Source organism: Exophiala spinifera, assembly GCF_000836115.1.
Source record: "Exophiala spinifera strain CBS 89968 unplaced genomic scaffold supercont1.5, whole genome shotgun sequence".
NCBI lineage: Eukaryota > Fungi > Ascomycota > Eurotiomycetes > Chaetothyriales > Herpotrichiellaceae > Exophiala > Exophiala spinifera.
Genome location: NW_015622517.1, coordinates 354,977 through 376,151, shown reverse-complemented (window position 1 = coordinate 376,151; position 21,175 = coordinate 354,977). Strand labels below are relative to the sequence as shown.

Genomic DNA, 21,175 nt, shown 5'->3' with positions numbered 1-21,175 from the left:
CTGCTGCTGTTGTTGTTGAGTGGAGCCACATCGAGATTGAGCACAGGAAAGCAACCACCCGGCCACCGCAGTCTGTACACGGCACTCGTACCTTGCTCTTGCTAGTAGTAAAAGAGCCGGGAGCTGGACTTTTAGTTTTTTTCTTTTCTTTTTATCAGTAGGACGTCGTCCGAGGTACTCCCTACAAGTACGTGCACACAGGGACTCCTGGCTGGTAGGTGCGTCTTTGAAACAGAGCTTTTTTTTGTTTCTTGATGAAAAAATAAGCTTTCAGGCGAACGCGAGGCTATAGCTCGGGAAATTAACGCCTCTGCAAGTCATTCATCATCCCCGAGTCTCAAAGTGAGAGGCTGGAGGCCCTGGTCGTCCATGTTTTTCCTTGCTAATTCTCCATTTCTCACACATCCCTGGGGTCTAAGTACATGATGATTCACGGCCAAGACCTGCTGACCACTCGAGGGCGGTGCTTGCGGTTGGTTTGTGTCAAAGTGGTCGCATGTCCAAATTGCAGGAGGCTGAAAGGGTGAAACCAAAGATGGGAGAACCCTCTCCTTAGCGGCCCCCTCAAATAACGCCAGAAAACCACAACAAGCCTTATAGCACTGGCGCCAATCGAGTGTTTGGCTGGTGATAATCGATAACACGCTACTCCGACTAGCCTGTAGGGGATTGAAAAATAAACTTCAGGGCACTTTCAGGGAGTGATGTCGGCGAAAGGCGTCTAAATCCTGGGCCATGGATCCATACAGAGCTTTTTAATTTGACTAACAACAAGCCGGCGCCCTACAAGAGCTCTCCGCACGACGTGGATGCTGGGCGGGAAGGATTCGTAAGCTTAATGAGCCCATGGCTGGGGGCATTCAATATGTATAGGCACAGCCTCGTCATGGACCTGGCTTGTAGCCATGACGAATGTCGAGTGATAATGGCTTTACGCGGCAGATGTTTGTGTTCTTGTCCAACAATGACGCAGTCAACACTTGGCCAATTACGCAGTACTCATACGCAGGGCATCGTTGCCATGCCCAGGGATCGGTTCGAATGTGGCGGGATCGAGAGTGCTCAGACGCGATGAGGGAAAAAAACCTGCTGCATGAGGGACGTGTGCAGGAGCCACGATCAATGCACGACAGGTATGAGTGTTTGGGTGACAGCATCGACGCCACTGATATGAGAAACTTTGGCCCAATTGTGTAGAACTACTCCCTACTGCACGTAGGCGCAGAAGCTGAAGGTCGTTTGCTGTGCTCGTCAGGTCACACCGAGATTTCTTCGCCTGCATCATGCAATGGATCCACGGCTGAAGAGGGTGAAATGCTACACTGCCCTGCGTATAGAACTGCTCCTGTGCACCCAGCTGTGACACCTATCCGGCCAATAATGATTGGAACTCACCTACATACTCGTGCAATGTGGCAGTGGTCATGATCCAGGGCGACTCAGGGGCCTCTGGGCACTCCGTTGTTCTGTACGGAATCAATGGCTGCCAACCCTGATCTTCATTGGACTTTGCTCAGAGAATCTCGTTCTTTTGCTGATCTTCATCAACAGACAGGGATGGACGCAGAGTCTCCGAGATCTTGCAGGCCGTGATACGGTGCGCTGGATCAGATTCAGAATGTAGTCGTAATGGGATTTTGCAGCTCAATTGGAGCCTTTCCCATGGTTGGCTGGGAGCCACGCGGAGTGCTCTGGGCGTGCCGCGTAGTTCAGCTGGACAGAATCACTGACTCAGTCCAGTGTACTCCGTAATGCTGCTCTCAATCTTGTCCCCCTTTGTGGACGCGAGATTTGGGTTGGGACAAGCGAATGCCCGAAGCTGCTACCAATCGTCTATCTGCCCACTGTCCACTGTCCACTGCTCACTGTTCGCGTGCTCCAGATAAAGTGCAATCACTATTATTCCGCATGTTTGGTTTAGATGCCTCGTCAGACTCTCACACACTCTCGCCTCTTTTGATGATTGCGAGAGGAACGACGAGTCGACGACGACGATAGACTGGCAAGGCGGCTGTAGACGGTCTAGTGCGAAGCGCGATTCATCGTGCGTGCGAGGCGGAAGCCAATGACGTGCCACTAAAGGCCGGGAAAACAATGATTAGGGCGCTTTAGCTGGCGATCGAGGGTGGAGCGCAATCTCTTTGATGGGACGCGGGCCCCTGTTAGCGCCAGGGCTTCCCTGCCCTGGCCACTGCTGGCGTCTCCTGGGCCCCTATAGCAGCCGTCGCACTAGGCCTGTTCCTGAGCTTCATACTGACACTACCAACATCGCTGTCCCCAGCCCAGTGGCCGCAGCCAAATGCCCAGACTATCGCCCGGCATCCTATCTTTCCTCTCCCTCCCTTCTTGTCTGTATCTTGGATTGAACCTATTCTGTTCTGAGTCCCGTCCAATTCTTCACACCCTCTCCCTCCCTCGCCCTCGTTGGCAGACGTTCCTTACCAGAGAGACCTTTCTCTCGTGCCATTCATTAAACAACCATCACGCCAACTCTCTCTCACTCGACGCGCCCCTCGAACTCACGGACTCGTAGCCCTGCGGCCCAGCATTCCTGCGTTGATCATATGAGTCTTCGGCTTTGTATGTTTGCCCCCCCTGGTTGCAAACGGGACCAGAGTCCTGTTCTTTGTTGTTGGCCTTGGGGTTCAATGAACGCGAGACAAAGAAAGCAGGCTGACAGTATCCAGGCACGTCTGCCATCGCATTCAATATTCCCGATTGAATTCAACACTTGATCCCATCCCACCGCAGTCTTCGACAGACTGGTATACTCTTCCACTATGAAAGTCACCTCAGTTGCCTTGACGGCAGCCTCTGCCACGGTCGCCCTCGCGCAGCCTCACAACCACGGACACCGACACTTCCACAAACACGAAGCACGCGATGTTTCCACTGTAACCAGCTGGGCTCCTGGTCCCACCGAATACGCATATGTGCTCAATGGACAGCCGATCTCTGCTGAGGAAGTTTGCAATGGTATCGAAGACAATGAGCTCAAGTTTGTAGACGGCCAGGATCCGGGTGTCTGCTCTTCGTCCTCCGCTTCGAGCACCTGGCTCGACTGGACAAGCTCAACCACCGCTTCCAGCTCAAGCTCCACGACCTCTATCCCCACCACCACTGCTACCACCACCACCACCACTACCACTACCTTCGCGGCAAGCAGCACCCCGGCAGAATTCTGGGCAGCACCGTCTTCAAGCTGGAGTGCTCCTAGTTCGTCGAGCGCTGCCGGCTGGGGATCAGCACCTGCTTCTACGGGCGGCTGGGGCTCACAAAGCTCCTCCACTCCTTCCTCTGGAGGTTCTGGTGTTGACTCAGACTTCCCAGATGGAACAATCTCTTGCTCCGACTTCCCGTCTCAATATGGCCCAGTTCCACTTTCCTACCTGGGCATGGGTGGCTGGAGTGGTCTGCAGGATCTACAGATCGCCAATGGGCTCGTCAACACAATCGTGACTGGTATCTCCGGACAAAGCTGTACAGAAGGTATGATGTGCTCCTATGCATGCCCACCGGGATACCAAAAGTCTCAGTGGCCAAACAACCTGCAAGGAGCGTCGGGCCAGTCGGTCGGTGGTATTCAATGCAAGGGTGGAAAGCTCTACCTGACCAACTCGGCACTCTCCAGCAAGCTTTGCATTCCCGGTGTCGGTGGTGTCCAGGCCCAAAACAATGCCAACGGTGTGGTTGCCATCTGCCGAACAGACTACCCTGGCACCGAGTCTGAAACCGTTCCGGTGGAATTACAACCAGGCGAGACTGAGGCTTTGGCCGTGCCTGATGCTGGATCATACTACACTTGGCAAGGAAAGTCGACTTCGGCACAATACTACCTCAACCCTATTGGATACCCAGCTTCACAGGCATGCCAGTGGGGATCTCCAGGCACTCCAATCGGTAACTACGCGCCGATTAACTTTGGTGTCGGGGCCAAAGACGGCACCACCTGGTTGTCAATCTTCCAAAACTCTCCAACCACATCGGCTCAATATCAAGGAACGGTCGAGTTGAAAGGTAACCTTTCAGGATCTTGCAAGTACTCGAATGGACAATACTGCGGAGTCACGGGATGCAATTCACAGGGTTGCACTGTAAGTTTTTGTGCGATTCAGGCTTTCATGAATAGGTACTAACAATCTGAACAGGTCTCGATTATCTCAGGCACAGCAACTTATGTCATTTCCAACTAGGCTTTTGAAGCATTCCGTAACCATTTGTACATGACACGATAACTGTTTGCTTTCAACTTGCATATTACGCCGGCGTTGACGTCAGGTTTCTCATATGTACTTTTTCCTTGCCCTGATCGTTGCATGATCGGATCTTTGTTGTTTTCCGTCCTCTACAGCTGTCAGCTTGATTTCATCGAAGATCAGGACGAATGGCTGGGTCGGGAAATCTCTTGTTAATCTATGAATGGGAAATTGATTGGCCTTGTACCGCTTTCGCATTGACGCCTCTCTTGACACTTGTGAGATGCTGAGCTAGCTACGCTGGGTTGAAAAAAGAAAGTGGCTTGGATTTGCAAGTTCAGGATATAAAGGGGGATCTTGGATATGCGAACTACCATATCGACTCGTACTCAGTACTACTAAGTATCCAATTGATGGGGAGAGGTCTTTTTCATTCATATTGTTTCATGCTGTAGCGTCATTGTCATTGTCATTGTTAATCGCAGAGGTTTCGTGCTTGATTGATCCGATTTTTGTTCTATCTCGGTAAGCATAAAGTTCCCCGGTATGTTGGCGGGTGTATGACGGTGTCCGCTCGATGACTCGTGATTCGTCTATCTCGTCTCCGTGCCTCCTTGGTTGAGCGAGTAGAGCTGTCTGTGCCCACCTGTATAGTGTACGAATACCGTTCATCCACACCGTACCTCTATCAGATCACTACACTAGACTCCGTACGGAATAGGTTTATGAAACACTTATGGGTCGTAAGGGCGTACGGGATTCGTCGCGACCGCATCGATCAGGGTATTATCTCATCAGCACTTGACTGCTGTACCTACCGAGGGTCTCCCGAGGGCGAAACAAAGACCTATTCTCTTTCACGCGAGATGGAAGAGATTCCGCGCTCGCAACCTGACTTGTCAGCACCGTCAGAGAAAGGGTGTGGGCGTCTGTATGTAAGGAGTTAAGAATCCAATCCCTTCTCGTCCGTTGCCGGAAAAACTCCTGTTCCGCGACACATTTCTGGTTCCCTGATAGTGATCGAGTGCCACTTCATCTGGTGCGAAGTGAGACGGCAGAATTTAAGCGCACTTGACCGGCGGTTGGGGCGTTGGCGTGGCGTGATGAAGCTTGAGACTCTCGTGCCTTTTCTTATCGAAGGTTGTGGACGTCCTGTAAAATGCCCGTGGCCTGATTCTCGCAGCACACCCCCCCCCCCCCCCCGGAAAGCCACCTCGTATCTTTTATGCTTCTACTAATAGGCCATTTTTTTCTCACACCCTCACATCTCGAACCCTTGCACCCTCGCATCACCCGTCCTGACGTGGTCTAATCAGACTTTCAGCGCCGCAGTGAAAGAAGAAAGTTGTTCTATGCGAATCTAGAATTTTTGACCCCGTCCTCGTACACTTTTTTTCCGTTTACTTGCCGTGCCATGCTTCACTTTAGTCCGCCCCAGACTGCCCTAGGTCTCACCGTGGTTCACTTCGCGGCCATTTGCCAATCTGTGTTTGGAAAGGCCAATCGATTGGTATTGTACCGACCTTCTGTACCCTGCTCAGCCGGGTCTGTTCTGTTGGGCCACTCGCATCTACCGAGATCAATGCCGACAGCAGAAAGTTGAGAACCCGAGGGGGCACAAATCATGCCATGGGCAGTCGTTCATTCCGTATCACTGCATCGACGCCGGATGGGACACTGGGCATCGCCGGACGACGAACTCCCCAGTCGAAGACGAAGATGAAGCCGCACACTAGCCTGAGCAGATGACTTGTGTACCAAGCCGACAGGCAGTGTGGTACGGAGCAGCAACCTGTATACAGACTTGCTGAGATAATCCGGCTTGCCCCAGGTAGGTAACGGAGGGGTGTCAAGAGTAATAGGTAAACTCCTGGACCCTTGGAGGCGGATTGCCGGAAGTGACTCAGGTAGGTACTCTAAGGTCCGCATCTGAGCAGTCTGAGCAGAGTAGGGAAGCTGGCCTGACCTGGAGCCGTATGTAGCTGATCTGGTCCCGCATTTTGGCGAAGAGAACATGGCATCCTGGTCGCTTAACCTTACCGTTCCCTTGGTCCCTAGATCCCTCTCTAGATCCCCCAGGCCGGTACCGACTTGTAGTCGTTCAGGTGCTTCCAGAGGGAGAACGTCCAACACTCGTTCACGATTGAAGGATGAGTTGTTGATCGGTCATTGCCATTCGTGTAGACTCCCGTCGAACGGCTTCCCAGAGGACACGATTACGATTACGATTGTAGCAGGAACAATACCTGTGGGTCTAGAAACCTTATGGCGGTTTCGATCGCGGACGAGGACAGGACTACGAGTACGATGCTATCTGATGACTAAGGCAAAGGCTGAGAGAGTCGGGCTCTTCTGTACCTACAGTACCTAACTAGTGTCGCCCGCCGATGATTATCCGGACAGGCGACCTTTTCTACAACCAAACAGCTGTACAATACGAAGGACCAGTACTGTACTGACCCCAGATTGGTACCCAGGCCAACAATGGCAACCACTTGATAAACGAAGAACCCACACCGTCAGAATGAGGCAGATATCGTTACCACTGGAACACCTTGCCAAGTGGTCACAACTCAATGGAGTGCAATTATTCGACGTCGCCGTGGACCCTCACATCATAGAAAACGGCGTTGATAAAGGAGGAGGATTGCTGGCCAAGACGGATCATGAAGAGGCCCAGACCTTACTATCTGTGCCTTTGGATCTTGTGTTGTCCAAAGACACAGTGTCTGAAGCTGCAAAGGCAGACAAGAATCTTCGTGAACTGATCGAAGCAACTGCGTCTTTAGTACAGGTAGGTTCTTCTCTCTCAAGGCCAAAGCTCTTGGTCTTCTTACAAGGTATCATTGGCATAACTCCGCAGAAGGTTGGGGTCTGTTCCGTGTGATGCAGCAGACTGACTTCTGCACGGTACACCCATAGAATCCTCGCACTGCCGTGTTGCTGTTCCTGATTTACCAGATGACGATCAACAGTCCAGACAACGAAGATCACACCATTGGAGTCAACAATCCCTTCTCTGGCTATGTCAAGTTCTTGCCCAAAGAGTACCCGTTGCCTACTTTGTATACACCAGAGGAAAAGGAGCTACTGGCCGGCACTTCTCTCGCCGATGCTCTCGATCAAAAATTGGCAAGCCTAGAAAGGGAGTTTGACGGCCTAAAGGCAGCTACGGAGCATATCCCCTGGTGCCAGCAATTCTGGTGGGACGACATCACTGGCTGCTTGGACGTCGGAGATTGGAAGCTCGCCGATGCCATGTACAGGTCTCGGGCGCTGGGCCTTCCGCGAGGAGCTAGTGTGGCCATGGTGCCTGTTGTTGACATGGCGAACCATGCCTCTGTGGGTCATTACAATGCAAGATTCGAGGTCGACGAGGATGCGGGATCGGTGATACTCGTCGTGCAAGATGGAAAATCTATCAAGGCCGGGGAAGAGGTTACCATCATGTACGGGGCAGGCGGGGCCTGCGAGATGATCTTCTCCTACGGGTTCCTGGAGGAACAAGCGAACAGTGCCCGCGAGATGTTTCTCAGCTTGTCAATTCCAGCCGATGATCCATTCAGGCTGGCAAAGATCCGGTTTGCCCAAGAAACGCCTGGGGTAAGGATCCATGTTGATGAGACGGGTCAGGTATGCTGGGACAGTACTTTCGCCTGGTGGGCATGCGTCAACCAGGAAGATGGGCTCGATTTCAGGGTGGAGCAGACCATCGACGGAGACATGGATCTCAAGGCCACATGGAAGGATGGCGACCTAGCAGCTCATGAACTGAGAGCCGCTCTGCTTCAAGATCAACTCCGAGATGTATTCGTGCTTCGTGCAACTGTAATGGTTCAACAACGTGTCGAGGAGCAAGGGATGCATCTAGCGGCAAGCGAAGATGGTTATGACCAGGCTCTTCCCAACGACCAGGTCAGACCATCCGTGTACCAGACGATCGGAAGACTTCGGAATCTGGAACTTGACCTTTTGACGAGAGCTTTCCAAACACTGGAGCAAGAGGTAAGCTTGGGGTTACCAGGATAAGCCTTGTTGATGTTCCAGCAGTGCCCTGTCAGGGTGTTACTAACACCTGCGTAGAAGCTTCGACTTCTCGAATCGAGCGTCGTGCGTGCTTACCTGGGGCAGGGGGCCGACGGCTCAGGATTATCGACTGGAGAATACCCAGAAGATTTCTCTTGAAGGAGTGCGCACTACAGGCTTTATGCACATCTTACACCGTTAGCCCAACTAGAGTTCACATCGGAGAGAGGAATTTGGTGCCCGAGGTGGTATGAGCCCCCGGAATTGCGAGAAGTGTGTTCTGCTACCCACGGGGCTGAAAGGTCAACAACCCAGGAAGAAGGTGGTCTTTGACTCACCACACGACCCACCTACCGGCTTAAGAACGATTTGTAGTCGTGTGCCAGATGTGTCTTCTCATAACCTAGATGGATCGTTTTAGTGACGTTCCGTTCGTCCATGGTCCACAGGCACGGAGATGTTTAGCCTTGGTGGCCTGCGCCAGCAAGTAGAGTATTTTGTCCCTCTTACAAGGGAAGACATTTCTACTGATGAAAATTTGTGAAAAGACCCGCTGGCTGGTCTTTCGCTTGTTGTACTTGAGATATCTTTCACCATACAGTACACGAGGAGCGGTTCCGCACAGATCGATCACTCAGATTCCCACGATCTGTGTCCACGAGAAGTGGTGTCCAGAGCCCCAGCGCATGATGTAATCTGGGAGTACAGAGAGGATCGTAACCATCACCGCTGAATCAGAAAACACGCCGAAGGGTCTAGACTGCCCGGGGATTGCTCGGGCTAATGGAGAGCCGTAGACCGCCGGAGAGCACTCCTTGTCGGGGCTTGTCACCGCCGAGTTAGGGCAGTCGATTCGAGTTCGCCATCTCGACTAATGCTCTTGGACCATGAAGATGGGCTCTTTAGCTGTGCTCGCCGTTGTCTACCGTCCTCGTTGGTTCTTGTCCGGGGAAATGGGAAGCAGGATCATTGCTCAGATTGAAGGTCGGGTGGGTTGTAACTTGTCCGGGGAAGAAGTGGAGGAGAAGGTCAGCTGCGATGGCCAGCAATAATTCTCGATAGCTACGAATACAGTCCCTACCAGAGCGGTCCTTTCTGAAGGGATCAGCAGAGAGCCCAGTGACAGCCGCAAGCTTTTCTTTTCCGCAGGCACAGCAAAGGCAATGCCAATAATACGACGACGTTGGTAGTGTGGGCGCCCAAAGCGATTTAGCGGCTTATGGGTTGTTCTGTCATTCTCCGCTTCCGCCGGCAGCCGCAGGATGCGAAATGGCGATGCGGCTTACGATACGACTAAGTTGAGCTGGGAACAGGCTCTGAGACTCTGGGACCCGGACCCTTTCTCCTCCATGCCCCGAAGCGTACTCCAGGCCCCCGACTGCTGCCCCGTCCCAATCCCCAGAGGGCCGCGTCCATCTCCTCCGGAGTCTATACTTGAAGTTCTTCTCGTCTCTCAACCCATTCCAACGCACGCCCATCCTTGCCTTTTCCTCGACACCTCCCTGACAACACCCCAGGTCTTGGGCTCCCCCTCGTTGGTCAAACCGTTGGCCATACCGCTTTCGAGGAGAATCCAGACGAAAAACTTTCGTGGCGTCGAACCATCCCTCCAATTACCGGGTGTCTGACCCTGGTCCGTTCCCGCCCTAATTCAGAACGTCGTTCCACCATCTCGTCTCGCATGCGGTCATAACACTCTTGCCTCGCCCCTTCTGTGCACTTGGTTCTTTACAACTGATCTGATCTGACGAGACCACTCTTTGACCCAACTTGTCGGGACTTGACCTCGAACAAGACCTTCATTGACTGTGTCCTATACTGCCACAGCCCACGTTGGACGTCCATTTATGCGTCTGCTATTGAAGCACTGTCAGCATTAAAGGTCCTTTTACCATCTTGCCATCATGCCTGGCATTCTGCCGATGAAGATGATTCGGGTGGGCAGCGCAGCACAAAGTCGTATTGCACAGGCATGCGACAGGTGTAGGAGCAAGAAGATTAGGTGCGACGGGGTCAGACCCTGCTGTACGCAATGCGCAAACGTCGGCTTTGAATGCAAGACCAGCGACAAGCTTAGTCGAAGAGCCTTTCCACGAGGTTACACTGAGTCCCTGGAAGACCGTGTCCGGGGACTAGAAGCTGAAGTGCGGGAGCTGAAGACTTTACTGGACGAGAAGGATGAAAAGATCGACATGTTGTCGCGCATACACAGTTTCTCTCCTCCAGCGCGAAAGTGTTCGGACTCTCTGTCGCCATGTCAGGTGGTGGAGGTAAAGGCTGAAATTGAGTCGGCCAGAGAAGAGGTCTTGCACGTCGAAATTCCTGCGCCGGTAGATTCCAATGCCACGTCGACCGGGTCAACCACCACAGCTTCTTTTATTGAGGCCTTTGACCACAAGGTACAAGAAGATGGCCGACAAACTCATGGAGTATCTTCGTCTGCTCTTCAAAAGTCTGTACAGCCTACCCGACAGGGCCTTGCCTCTGGCCCCAAGATCCCGCCGAGAATCCTCTCTGATCAGTATATCAGTACGTTGAACTCTTCTCATCCACGACCTAGCACTGACATGACCAGATCTTTTCTTCCAAGAGTGGCAACCTCTGCTTCCCGTACTCCATCGTCCGACCTTCCTTCGTGTGTACGAGCAGTACGTTTCCAATCCCGATTCAGGCACCTGGCAGAGCAACAAACAATCACTGGCCCAACTGTATTTGATCTTTGAGATTTCGGCCCTGTCCAACATCACCACATCCAAGAAGAACGCACCTTCTTTCGAAGGTCACTGGCGCAAAGCTTTGTATTCGACTTCTTCCGCGGCATCGGTGTCTACTTTGCAATGCCATGTCCTCGCTCAGATCTGCTACTTGTTGCGAGCGGACTCGACCCATCTTCTCAGACATAGAGGCATTGCGGTTACGATGTGCCACGAGTTAGGTCTCCACCAGGGCCACAAATATCACAGTCTGTCGCCACTTGAATCCGAGACGAGAAAGAAGGTGTTTTGGTGTCAATACGTTCTGGACAAGTAAGGACAGACCATCGCAAGGCTTCTTCGTACAGCACTAACTCTTATTATTCAGATTTACCTCTGCAAGCACAGGAACTCCCATGCTCTTGAGAGACGATGACATCTCGGCTGAACTTCCTGCCGAAGTGGACGATGAGAACCTCAGCACTCAAGGTTTCTCGCCTACTCTGCCTGGAGAGGTCACAAAGATCTCAAGTGGACTCGCCCTCTTCCGCGTTACCAAAATCCTGTCGAAAGCCTTGGACAATCTCTATCCTGCCAAAGCTACCTACCAACTCTCACTGAACAAGCTGCACGCTTTGTCGGACGAGCTTGACCAATGGTCCGAGGAGTTGCCAGAGCACCTTCGCTTGCGGTTCATCAACGATAAGCCTGCGACGCACTTGGTCAGTGACAGGTCGCCATTACTTGTGAGTGTTATCTTCTCGCGCATTGACTCGCTGTACTGACAATTGTACCAGTCTATGGCCTACTTCTACACCCGTAGCCTGATCCACAGACCTCTCCTTTGCCACAGTTCCGGAAGTTCCGCGTCGGCCGCCAATATCGTTCTTGCTGCAGCTGGCAAACACATTCTCCAGATCATGGACCTTCTGATCGAACGACGTATGAGCTATACTTTCCCTCTCAACAAGATCGATCTGCTTTTGAACTCTGGTCTTGCGATCCTCTGGCAATCCCTCGACTTGGAAGAAGACAGCAAAATGGTCAAGGACAATCAGAAGTCGTTGAATTGTCTGACCACGATGATCCAAAACGAGAGCCCAATTGTTGCCTTCGAATTTCAAAAGGTGGCGGCCGCTTTTGTGTCGCTCGATGCTCGACCTGTCTTGTCACCGAAGAGCGTGAGTCTTGACACTATCCAGAGACGATCATCCCTCGTGGCTTCTGCCTCTGACTCCAAGTCCAAGTCAACTAGAAAACAACTCCAAGCCATCGCTTCGAAATGGTCCAGCTTCAACAACAAGACTAGAGACGACGAGGCTGGACGTCGGGCTACCGTACCTCTAACCACGCCAGCACCTCAAATGCAACCACATCGTGCTGCCAGCACCACAAGTCTGTCTTCGACACGATCGGCACCTGCCATGGCTGCGGCTGTAGCTGCGTCCGCCCCCAATCAATTGGCTCCCTGCCGAACTGTGGATAACCCCATGATCAATCTGGATTATATGCCAATCGGGGACGACTTTGGTGACTCCCAAACACGGACATCGTCGAGCACCATGCTTCCACCCAAGAAACAGGCCGCGCCCATTGTGCCGGATGCAAGTTGGGATAATTTGTTGAATGGTTTTGACAATGGCTCCGGATTGTATGCCGATATGAACGCCAATGCTCTTTACCAAGTACCCAGCAATGAATGGACTCCGGATGTCTGGAATCTAACAGGCATGGAATTTGCGTCCAAAGCTCCTGTGCCACAAAGCTTGTTAAGCTTCTCTGAGGAATCTCTCACCAGTGGAGATGACTTTTTGTTGAGTGCTCCCCCTAGCAACAATGGATCGGCCGTCACTGGTGAGACCATCGATCTCAGCGAGCATTACGGAGGAATCACCATTCCTGTGGACGACGAATTTGATGTACACGAGATCGAAGCTTGAATACGGAGTTTGTTACCAGACCACATCTTTGTCTTTTGTCGATTGAGGAGATTTAGGACACCAGCCAGAGATACCCAAAAAGTGTTTATCGGGGTTGGAGGAAGTTGATTATCTTGTTTATGGATGAAATTATGACAGTGATACCAGGCTGAAAGATGAACACCCAGGCCAAGTTAGTTAGTTTAGGAGGGTTGATTTACGAGTGCCTGATGGCTGATTTGGAGGTACGAGTGCCCAGGTAATGATGAATGGAATGGAGGTGGAAATTTGCATGTACATTAGGTAGTACCTGACGGATCGTCTGTTGTAGGGCGCAGTGCTTGAATTGTTTGATTGTTTATTACCTACACGGTTCATAGCTATACATAGTATTGTGCTGCTGATGAGTTTGTGATCTTGAGAATGAACGTGAAATACTCTGTACTGTACTTGTTCGAGACGTGCTTGACTGGGTACCTGGTAAGTGGTACAACTCGGGCGAGTCGTAGTGGTTGGTACTCGGCACCTGGGGTACGGAGTAGGGAGTAGTACTGTACCTTTGTCGGCACAGGGACTTGGGTGGGGGGGGATGGGGGGACAGAGCGGAATTGCCAAAACTGGACTAGTGTGGATCTTCATCAAATCCAATGTCGTCACAATTTCGACATCGACCATACGACGAGTATTTGTTATGTTAGCAAATGACACCTGTTTGGCACGGAAATACGTCGTGGTCGTCAGTCTCGAATCACGGAGAGGAAGAAGCCCCCCTCGAAATTACTCGTTGCTCGGAGTCGAAGGAGGACGAATGCCACATAATGACGAGGAATCCATAAAAAGAAAAATATCATCATGTCATGACCGCATGGTGGTGATTGTGATGATGATGGTGATGGTGATGGCTGCTTGCTTGCTTGCTCGCTCGCCTCTCTTTACGGGTACTACTCGCACGCAGCTGGTTCGGACATTTTCACGCTCGATCATTGTAAGTTTGATGAATTGAGGAATAAGCCAGCTATCTCCTAACCTACCTACCTATTGATCCGTATAATCCCCATTGCACTGCACTTCGTTGCATTACACGATCCGGATACTGCAATACCTCTTGCGTGGCGTGACCAGGTCTGGTCCCCATAGTCATCAGGTACACAAGTTCTACCTCTACGAGAGAGTCCTCCTGTTCGTACCCGGTCAATAAACCATTCGACGATGCCACCACCACTACGTCTTTCAGTGTTCTCGTCGTCGTCGTTGTCGTCGTCATCATCATCATCATCGGCGTCGGTGCTGCTTCGACGCACGGCACCACGAAAACACATCATAAACACACGTCGCTCCTTGTCTTCGACGGCATCTCTAGCTGCCAAATCGCCCGACAGCACACCAGGCTGGGAAGGTCGCCCCCCGGATGACCACGCGGTCCACCGATCAGGTCACGACCCGCAGTCCAAGGAGGCCAAAGAGGGCATGAAAGAGCACGAGCAGATGAAGGAAGGGAGCCAGGCCATATCGCGCAAGGACGAGAGTCAGGGGAACAAAAAGGCCAAGCGGGACCATCCTGAGGCGCCGGAACCGGTGATCGGGATGAATGAGGAGAGGGGGGAGGTGAGTTAAACACTTGTCCACACACACACACACACACACACACACAGGCACAGGCACAGGCACATTCTCCACAACACCAAGTGAGGTATACTTGGCCAATTTGCTGACGCGCACATTACAGAAAGGACCCCAGTAGTAGCAGCAGCCAGAGAAGGAATGCGAGTGAGAGAGAGAGAAAATTAAGGAAAAGCTGAAACCGTCATATTCTAGTCATCGGGTACCAACACCAGTCTGCGGGTGCTGATTGTGGCTCTACGATCACATCAAGGTAGTCAGTCAGTCTTGGGCGCTGCATTTTCCGTTTCCGACATGACTGATCACCAGTCGAAAGTACAGTGTTGTTTTATACGAGCTGCTTCAAGTCGCAATGGACGGTTCATACAGATCATGGTGCGATCAAAGCTGATTTTGTAGTTTATCGTGTAAATATACCTATCTATCTCCATCTACACTTGTCGTTCCTTTTTGACTAATAGCATCAAGAGTCGTCGTACATTTTGAGTGTCCATTATATTGCGTTCTCTTTCTTTTCTTATCCTGCCCGCATCCTTGAGGGTATCTCGATTTTTTTTCAAAACACTCGTATTCGTCTCATCTGATCCCGACACCGTCCCGTGTCTCCATTACCAGACCAGAAAGGCATTTTGTCGACCGGTTCAAAATCGTGCCTCTCATCACCTCCCAACATGAAACGAAAGAATGTCGTTCTTCCCCACACTCACCACTTGATCTTCGGCGACTCTCCTCCCGCCGTCTCCCTCGATGAAGGCAATCGGCGCATCTCCCATGACTTTCCTGGCCACGTCAGCCACGGTGCTCCCCTTCTTCACCAGCACGCAGTCTCTGAACACCGCCGTCGACCCGGCCGTCCCAGAGCCGTACGTATGGATGTTCTTGACCGGGAACACGGGCACGAGGCCCAGCAGGGCCGCCGCCCTCGTGAGAACCTGAACCACGCCGGTGCTCCCGAACCGATAGAGCACCATGTCCTTTAAATTCTCGATCCTCGTCTTGAGTTTGTCGTCCATCTCTTTCAGGCCGCCGCCGTCCGGATCCCCTTGCTCTATCAGATCTTCCCTCGTGTCCAGATACTCGGCTCCGGGCGTGTACCTGATGTAGCCTTGCTTCGCGAGCCGGCGCAAAAACACCTCGCTGATGGCGCTGCACAGCACGATGCTCTCGGCGGGCTGCTGTTTCGCGATCTTGGCGATGTTGCGGTCCGCGTCGGGATGGTCGATCTTGTTGAGCGCCAGGACCGTGGGGAACTTTTCGTCGGTGAAGGCGTTGACGACCTTCGATATCGTCTCGTCCGACCACTCCTCCAACGGCGTCTTGAGGCCGAGTTTGTCCAGGCACCGCGCCACCACCGCGCTCGTGCTGCCGTAGCCCGAGAACTGGTTTTGGAGCGTCTCGACCGCCGTCGCCTTCACGGCCACGTGCCGCCGTCTGATGCTGCCCCATTTTTCCATCAGGTTGCCCTGGATCCAGCGCACAATCTCCCCGCGCAACCACTCGATGTCGACGCTCGGGTCGTAGCCGCGTGTCGCTTTGCCCTCGGCATCGGTCGTGCCCGACACGTCGACGACGTGGATCAACGCGTCCGCGTGCCGGAGGTCGTCGAGGAATTTGTTACCAAGCCCTTTACCCTCGTGCGCACCCGGCACTAGACCGGCGACGTCGAGAAGTTCAATGGGCACCGACCGTTTGCCGTCTATGCAGGAGCCGTAGTTGGGCCGGCATCGCGCAGACAGGTCGTGCCGTTGACATGCGCAGTCGACTTGGAGGTACCCTACGGCTCGTTGGGGGTCGATGGTAGTGAATCTAGGGGATTGAGGAAATTAGACGGCCTGGACACACACACACGGACGGGACAATGCTCGGTTTTGAGGTGGTTGTTCAAGAGGCTTACGGAAAATTGCCTGTGTAGGATTCATATCAGCCTCAAGGTGTCCACATTTTCTTTTCCGTCGTTTCCTTCGACTTTTGTTTTTTCATCTTGCCCGCAAGGAACTTTTGGCAAATGTCGCAGGGCAGGCTAGACTAGGCTACGCTGGGTTGGTTGGGGTTGAACTGACCGACTTTCGAAGATGCATCCGTTAAACTTGGGAGGTGTCAGCTTGCAAAGCCCATTTGATAGCCCGGTAGACGGCGGTGTCGCACCTGTTTAATGTGGTGGATTTGCCTGAACTTGGTTTTCCCACCAGGCCGATCAGAGGATCTCGGGGCATATCTGGCCCACGACACACGAAGTGATGAGTATGGCAACAACTTAGATTCAAGGGAGCGCAGTAATGCCCGGCCGCTTACCGGCCCCCAAGGAATACCTTCAACAGGAAAGAATAGGAACGAGATCGTTAAAGATGGTCTTGCGCTCACAGTAGATAGAAAGTTGAAGAGGCTGCGGAGAAGCGGGATCCGGGAAATTCAAATGACGTGCAATTTATCGCATCAATAGGGCCTCCTGTTCGGCCTTGAAGAAAATCATCTCTGGCAAGGGTTGATGGTACAGAGAATTGACGGATCCGTATTTGCTTTGAGCCTGACGACTTGCGAAGTATCGGGGGTATAGAAACACGGGCATACACCGCTGCATTGATGACGGCCACGAAAGCCCTATAAGTCCCCCGGAAACCAGCTCTACAAACAAGAAGGTGAGTAAGGGAGATTTATTTTCTACACGAATCAACTGCGGCATGTCATCACTCACGGCTACTGTGTTTCATATATGATGGAATGATATCCTGTCTATGTCTCTGTCCCCCCCCCCCCCCCCCTTCCTCCATTGGCAGAGCCAGTCTCTCACGTTCATCACCATTTCAGGGACTCCTTTATCCGAAGTATACTGAAAATGCACGGTTTGACGTTATTGATATACTTGAGCTTTGGCATTTGCTTTAAGAGTATTGCGGCCAATTCGGATCAAGTGTTGCTTGGAACTGGCAAGGACTCGAGCATCTTGAACGTTGGTGGTACTCTGACGCGGACCAATCCTACGGGGCTAAGGGTATGGCAGTTTGACGATATCAAAACCACAGACGCATTCGGCAACATCTCAACGCCCTACAACGGTCTGATATTTGACGGCTTTTACGCCTTCGACCCGTCCGACGCCGGCCTAAAGGGGATCATTTGGCCTGGAGACACGAACTGTGCCGTGTCCAAACCGAACGCCTTGTACGGCACAAGGGACAATTTCAAATTGTTGAACTCTCGCACTCTCGGAGACAAGCACATCCCTTCTGGTTCTGAGAGGAAGCCATCATTTCGACACACACATGACAAAGGCACTTTTACGGTCCACGGCTTGAAGATCAAGCCCCTGGATCTTCCGCTTGGTTTTGTCACCGTTCATCTGCAAGGCACTCGGCCGGACGCGACTTTGGCGTGGGAAGTGGATTTTCCAGCCGGCTACCATGATGTGTTGGATGTTCGACTACAGGAATTCAGCGGGAGGGTTTGGCATGGCCTGGAGAGATTGGAGATCTGGGCTGATTTTCACTACAACGGTCTCGACATGGATTGGGAGTTTTGCGTTGATGATATAGATGTGGAAATGGAGTAGGGTAATTACATCTACGAGTATAGTGTAGGTTGAGAAATTTTATATCATCACCTCCAATGCTTGAATATGTGATGTTGTCTGTATCGTCGTCTACGAGTATCCTGTCCACACTCTTCCGCACCTCAACCTCCAAGCCAGGCACATCCCTCTCTTGATTCGCTCGGTTGTATGACTCCGACTAGTTTCTGAAGACTCTCGGGTCTAAACCATTCCAGGCAAAGCCGTGATATGATGTATTTCTTCTCTTGTGTGGGAATGACGTATTTTGATACCTCCGTCTTCCTTCTCCTCCACCACCACCACCTCTTCGCTTCATGAGGGGGGCTTATGATGAAATGATTATATGATGAAAGAGTCGCGCGTGCGAATCTTCGAGATGGATCATTATCAATCTTGGCCGGCGATGCGACTGGCACGTACGAGGATCCATTCTTTCTGTGCGTTTTGTTGAACACCAAAAGTCCACAGATGACGTATAGTAAGTAGGTCACATAGTTCAAATATCAATGCTCTATTCCACTCTTCAAGTTGTGTTTACTCTTGGGCACCTATATTCAAAGATTCAAATATCCGTCATACAATTACTACACGAGAACGAGAAACAGGACTCAAATCAGCCACGTCCTTGATATACCATTGCATACCATAACAGATTCGCATCGTCACCCAAACAACACCGATCTACTCAACATGTCTGAGGAAACGTTCCACATCACAAGCGAAGATCTCCGCAAGAAGGAATCCAGATTATCAAAGGCTCACAACGGCGTGACACCAAAGGAATCGGACGTCTCTGCCTTGAAGGTACGTTGTTTTTATTATTTCCGTATCCTCTCCGATCTTCCCCCTTTTTGCCCGTTTCGTATCTGACGATGTTGCTTTCACACAGTCACTCCTCGCCGAACGAGAAGACAAACCGGCAGAAATCGACCGCGTAAAGGCCGGCCTTCCCCTTCCTGAACAGCCGGTCGGCGGAGCCAGCTCGGATCTGAAGTCCGCAGACGCTCGAACGGTCAATGTCGGCAGCGGAGGCGTCAATGTCAAACTTGGAACTGCCTCTTCAGATGGACTGAGGGAACCAGCTACTGCAGAAAGCAGTGTGCGAATTGACGGTGAGGAGTGGAAGAAGGAGACTGCTCCTTGAAATTATTTCTCACGCTGGCGGAATATGCATGTAACATGAACGAACACCCGCCCTTGGGCGTTCTTTTTGATGTCATCTCTTTTTGTGGATGAAATGTTCCTCCTATTGGGAGTTTTGGAAAAGAAGAGTTAACCTCATGAACGTTCTGATGGTAGCGGCCGAGTGCGCGCTGTCACATGGCGTGTTCGATCTCTCCCTACCTCTGATGGATATTCTATCCTCCTCAAAGTATCATCTGTACAAGTACGAGTCGAGCATTAGAAATGAGATGTCAAGAAAATGAGTCCCGAAAGAAAGACAAAAACTTTCGTAAAATGCGATCTGCACACGTCAGCTCGTCATTTTTACACAACGGCGCGTTCGTTTGGTCTTATTATCCTGCTCGTCCTGGTCGTAGCGTATTGAAAATCCCACACTTTTCGACTTTTGATGTCTCCATACATATCTCCCAGCTGGTATCATTTTGTAAATCCGCACCCATAGGTATATCATCACATGCATGGTTTCATGCTCATTTTTCATACAGAAAACATGGTCGTCCGCGGCACTCACGACCGCGAGTGAGTCCATGTCTGGTCTCGCGCCCGACGCCGCCCTGTCCCCCCTTCGACTCGTGCAAACAGTATCATCGTTGCCAGCTCAAGCTCCATCCTTAGGTATCAACCCTCGCAGACTGAGATCGTAAACAACATCCTCCACCTTCTTGACACTATACTTGATCCCATCCGTTCGTCGTCTGAGGATATCGTTCTTCAGGTTCAGCAGCTGAAACCCCGCGTGGACATCTTTGATGAATTTTGAAATCTGCAGCGGTCTTGCATAGTCTCCCAGGGTGACTGCGTTCGGCGCCAGGCGCGCGAGTTCTTCGATCGTCGTCGTCAGAGCGAGAAGGTAGTCTTCGATCGTGATGTGGAATTTATCTTCGTCTTTGAGGTTTACGGGTACTGTACAAACACGCATCCATCACAACGTTAGCCGACACCGTTGTGCTGCGCCCAGGTAACTTCAAGTGCAATACGGGGTGTACGTTACCTCCAAGTCTCTCCCCTACTTGCTCAATCGTGGCCAGCTGTCCCAGTTGCAGCCAGTCTGCGATTTGTATACTGCCAATGACGCTCTGTACATCGTTCCGCCATAGGCTGTTCCATTTGTAGAAGGGGTATTTCGACGCGGACTGCGCTAGCTCTTTGACGGTTGAGGCTTGCTGCGCCAGCGCGTCGTAGGCTGGGTTCAGCACCGATCGTTCCAGCTCGGATGTCGGCGTGTTATGGATGCGCGAGAGTATAGACTGCGTGAGCCGCCCTTGCTTGGTGAGCGTGTCGACATACGCTTTGAGTTCATCACGTATCGAGGATTCTTCGTCGATTTTGGTCTGGAGAGATGTGAAAATGGCGGGGTCGACGTGTGCCGTAGGCGCTGTTGAAGAGGCCGCGGCGGTGGTCATTGCGGTGTCGCTTGACATTGTGGGAGGGGTTATGAGGCAGAGGACACGAGAGGAGAGTGCGTAAAGACTCCGAACCACGTCAAGATGTGGTATAAAGGCTTCGGAATTTTGAGATCTGTGGATATGTTGTTTGTTGTCCAGCCTAGCTCGGCATCTGGTTTCTACACATCAAACTCCAAGAGAGGTTCTACGAAATTTTGAAATAGTCGGATTTACATCATGGGGCTTATGGTTGGAATTTTCTTGGGCTCTAGGTATGAGTACAGTCTCATTCTGCATTAAGAGATGAGCTTGTTCTACGAGCACCTGTCCTTGTGCTCTGATTTCTAGTCTCGGCTCTCGACCTTGACCCCGGCGCGGCAGTAACTAGTGGTCCAACTTGTAGGCCAAAGCATTCTACACTCCAAAGTCCGCAGCATTTCCGTAGCAAACTACACCAGCATATGTTCCAACCATCCAAATACCAAAACTCTTCTCCAAGGTCTTGCACAAGGCAAAAGACAATGATGAAAAGGTGGTTGTTCGCATCACAAGGCGGCAGTGTAAGGCCTCGGACACGGTGCCAGGGACTCATGCGCAAGCACAG

At 51.8% G+C, this 21,175-nt stretch overlaps 8 protein-coding genes across 8 annotated transcripts; 6 read left to right on the top strand and 2 right to left on the bottom strand.

Annotated features, from left to right (window-relative positions):
• Nucleotides 1-2,780: 2,780 nt before the first annotated feature.
• Nucleotides 2,781-4,193, top strand: PV08_06721 (uncharacterized protein; the record flags this gene model as incomplete). Its single annotated transcript, XM_016381054.1, has 2 exons — nucleotides 2,781-4,094; nucleotides 4,149-4,193. The coding sequence occupies 2 exons, from the start codon at nucleotides 2,781-2,783 to the stop codon at nucleotides 4,191-4,193; spliced, it is 1,359 nt and encodes a 452-aa protein (XP_016234156.1).
• Nucleotides 4,194-6,720: 2,527 nt separating this feature from the next.
• On the top strand, nucleotides 6,721-8,381 carry PV08_06720 (uncharacterized protein; the record flags this gene model as incomplete). The annotated part of the gene is made up of 3 exons (XM_016381053.1): nucleotides 6,721-6,990; nucleotides 7,119-8,201; nucleotides 8,280-8,381. 3 exons carry the CDS (start codon nucleotides 6,721-6,723, stop codon nucleotides 8,379-8,381), a joined length of 1,455 nt encoding a protein of 484 aa, XP_016234155.1.
• Nucleotides 8,382-10,126: 1,745 nt separating this feature from the next.
• PV08_06719 (uncharacterized protein) lies at nucleotides 10,127-12,855 on the top strand (the record flags this gene model as incomplete). The annotated part of the gene is made up of 4 exons (XM_016381052.1): nucleotides 10,127-10,751; nucleotides 10,798-11,248; nucleotides 11,304-11,661; nucleotides 11,713-12,855. The coding sequence occupies 4 exons, from the start codon at nucleotides 10,127-10,129 to the stop codon at nucleotides 12,853-12,855; spliced, it is 2,577 nt and encodes an 858-aa protein (XP_016234154.1).
• A 1,188-nt stretch (nucleotides 12,856-14,043) lies between these two features.
• PV08_06718 (uncharacterized protein) lies at nucleotides 14,044-14,448 on the top strand (the record flags this gene model as incomplete). Its single annotated transcript, XM_016381051.1, has 1 exon — nucleotides 14,044-14,448. One exon carries the CDS (start codon nucleotides 14,044-14,046, stop codon nucleotides 14,446-14,448), a length of 405 nt encoding a protein of 134 aa, XP_016234153.1.
• Nucleotides 14,449-15,113: 665 nt separating this feature from the next.
• Nucleotides 15,114-16,373, bottom strand: PV08_06717 (uncharacterized protein; the record flags this gene model as incomplete). The annotated part of the gene is made up of 2 exons (XM_016381050.1): nucleotides 15,114-16,260; nucleotides 16,303-16,373. The coding sequence occupies 2 exons, from the start codon at nucleotides 16,371-16,373 to the stop codon at nucleotides 15,114-15,116; spliced, it is 1,218 nt and encodes a 405-aa protein (XP_016234152.1).
• Nucleotides 16,374-17,287: 914 nt separating this feature from the next.
• Nucleotides 17,288-18,001, top strand: PV08_06716 (uncharacterized protein; the record flags this gene model as incomplete). Its single annotated transcript, XM_016381049.1, has 1 exon — nucleotides 17,288-18,001. One exon carries the CDS (start codon nucleotides 17,288-17,290, stop codon nucleotides 17,999-18,001), a length of 714 nt encoding a protein of 237 aa, XP_016234151.1.
• Nucleotides 18,002-18,691: 690 nt separating this feature from the next.
• On the top strand, nucleotides 18,692-19,145 carry PV08_06715 (uncharacterized protein; the record flags this gene model as incomplete). The annotated part of the gene is made up of 2 exons (XM_016381048.1): nucleotides 18,692-18,805; nucleotides 18,891-19,145. The coding sequence occupies 2 exons, from the start codon at nucleotides 18,692-18,694 to the stop codon at nucleotides 19,143-19,145; spliced, it is 369 nt and encodes a 122-aa protein (XP_016234150.1).
• A 639-nt stretch (nucleotides 19,146-19,784) lies between these two features.
• On the bottom strand, nucleotides 19,785-20,607 carry PV08_06714 (uncharacterized protein; the record flags this gene model as incomplete). Its single annotated transcript, XM_016381047.1, has 2 exons — nucleotides 19,785-20,089; nucleotides 20,178-20,607. 2 exons carry the CDS (start codon nucleotides 20,605-20,607, stop codon nucleotides 19,785-19,787), a joined length of 735 nt encoding a protein of 244 aa, XP_016234149.1.
• Between the last annotated feature and the right edge of the window lie 568 nt (nucleotides 20,608-21,175).